Source organism: Toxorhynchites rutilus, chromosome 1, assembly GCF_029784135.1.
Source record: "Toxorhynchites rutilus septentrionalis strain SRP chromosome 1, ASM2978413v1, whole genome shotgun sequence".
NCBI lineage: Eukaryota > Metazoa > Arthropoda > Insecta > Diptera > Culicidae > Toxorhynchites > Toxorhynchites rutilus.
This window is the reverse complement of record NC_073744.1, coordinates 144,816,224-144,818,348: the sequence shown is the minus strand read 5'-3', so window position 1 is coordinate 144,818,348 and position 2,125 is coordinate 144,816,224. Positions and strand designations below refer to the sequence as shown.

Sequence of the window (2,125 nt, the reverse complement as noted above, 5' to 3'; positions counted from 1 at the left end):
CCGCTGCCAATCAATCGCGAAGAGCAAGTCACACACTCCTAACGGATTCAACTGCGGCGGTTCATTCTAGCTGAAGATGGGTCCGTTGGATGGCTGACTGACGGAAAACAAATTGCACACAGCGCAATGCTTATGCAAACAATCATCGCGCTTGGCAGAGTAACAGCAGCCTTAGTTCAGTTTCGAAGTTTGACGATCGCCAGACGAGAAGCTGTCAGCAATGAGAGAATGATGACGGTGAGGATAATGTGTGCGTATGCGGTGTTTATTTATGTCCACAGAATGGAAATTAATGATCACTTTGACAGGCAAAAGTCAAGTGTCAGCAAAGCGGATCAAGCCCGAACGGCCCGGGAAGAGCAGAGGTCTCGACTTTCTCACACTGATTTTGACGAAGATTTATCTCATCACCAAATAAGGGTTCGATCCACTTCAAGTGAACCTTCCGGTGGCATTGGCGCTGGACGGTGTGTTTAGGGGTACTGAAACACAATTACTTTGTATTCATTTATTAAGCAAACTTTAGAGTGCAATTACTCGTGTTTAAATATCAATATTATGTAATATTTGCACTACATTGTGGATTAATAGTGCATGATAACTTTAAATATTTTGTAACATCATGAAAATTGAATAAATTTTCTTATAGACCTGCAAGGAAACGACCCATGTCAATTGAGGACCCAACAATTAATAGATTGATATTTTTCAGTGCAGCTTACCGATAGAAACAGATTCATGTTCAGTGGCAGCAGCCCTCCGTAGGTCAAGTTCACCGAATGTTGAGACTGTTGTAACATGAATCGGATATTTTTCTGCTCTTCGTTGCGTATGCTATGCCACGACACGCTGTAAAGTCGTTCACAGAACATATCGCTTTTAATCTCCAATAACGTGCCCAAAAATGAGAATATGAACAATTGAAATGTCGAGATAAAGATGATAAAATAACCGGGCATCCATATGTCCTGTAAGGGGTTCAAAAACACCAGTCATGTTGAAACTGCATGTTCAAAAGAATTTTAAACTTACAATATGCAATACAAACAAAGTCATCACAATCTGCAGTGCATTGCTACTGATTTCAACAAACAGCTGGACCGAATACAACCGTTCAATTTCAGCCGTAAAACGAGCCACCTTATGCTGGTAGCGGATGATTTCTGCTATCATCTCGTGGATCTTATTGTCCTTCGATTCCTCCGCGTTCGCTGCTATCATCGTGTCCAACTCATCTAGTTTCACTATCAATAATTCGTACTGAATGCAGATGTTGAACGCCAGCACGAAGTATATATTTTGCGATGCGGTCAGTCCCGGTGGGGTCCACAGGAGGCAGCTGACCTGGTAAATGTAATTCAACTGGTAGGCTTCCTCTGACGAGAGGTCAAAAAATGGGAGTACAACTCCGAAGGGCAGTATCTTCCGGCCGTTCCAAAGGTAAAATATCAGTGGGAGTACCGCCGTTATGATGCTACCACCCAGAAACGACAAGCTGAAGATGGTTACACATTGTTTCAACAGCTTTGTGTATCGGAACAGAATCTGCTGATGCGAGTCGTCGGACGATGCCTGTTTGTAGGTCTCCTTTGCCTCGAGCACTAAGCTGGAAAATGATTTCGAACCGGTTAGCACAAACCCCAGTCGAGAGCAACCAACAATGCCGTAAAAGATTGTCACTAGCACAAAAATGAAATTGAATACATCATTTTGAAAGAGGTACAGATCTACAAAGCTGACAGCGATGAAAAAACAGGCCAAAAATATAATCATAACCGTGAGGGAGGTTACACGAAAATTCACACTGTACGCATCGCATCCAATCAATCTGAGAATCCAATGCTGCCAGCGAAGGATTTTCTCGAACTCTTGGATAGTTTCTCGTTTCGACATCTCTGCGAAGACTGGCGAAGGGCGTATGCCGAACATAGCGCTAAATAATCTCTGGAGGATATGCTTCAAACAGATTCAGTAATTGTACGGTGAGGTAATTAAAAAACCACCTACTTCTTGGTTCTTGTTTGATGTGCGGGATCCTTATTCACCATGATTCGGAGTCAATTATATGCTAGTGAATCAATAGATGATTATAGAAGAACAAAAGCACGTGTGAATATTAAAGATC

General features: G+C 42.3%; 1 protein-coding gene across 1 annotated transcript; it reads right to left on the bottom strand.

Annotated features, from left to right (window-relative positions):
• Positions 1–581: 581 nt before the first annotated feature.
• LOC129761492 (putative odorant receptor 83c) lies at positions 582–1,893 on the bottom strand. The gene is made up of 3 exons (XM_055759214.1): positions 1,033–1,893; positions 723–968; positions 582–651 (listed from the first exon to the last, which is right to left on the bottom strand). The coding sequence occupies exons 1-3, from the start codon at positions 1,891–1,893 to the stop codon at positions 604–606; spliced, it is 1,155 nt and encodes a 384-aa protein (XP_055615189.1). The 3' UTR covers positions 582–603.
• Between the last annotated feature and the right edge of the window lie 232 nt (positions 1,894–2,125).

What these genes read in the sequence shown, in the direction of transcription:
- LOC129761492 (XM_055759214.1), bottom strand. Translation starts at nt 1,893, where the DNA reads ATGTCGAAACGAGAAACTATCCAAGAGTTCGAGAAAATCCTTCGCTGG. An exon ending in CTTTGTTTGTATTGCATATT is followed by an intron (nt 969 to 1,032) that starts GTAAGTTTAAAA and finishes AACCCCTTACAG; the next exon opens with GACATATGGATGCCCGGTTA. An exon ending in ACATGAATCTGTTTCTATCG is followed by an intron (nt 652 to 722) that starts GTAAGCTGCACT and finishes GTTTCCTTGCAG; the next exon opens with GTCTATAAGAAAATTTATTC.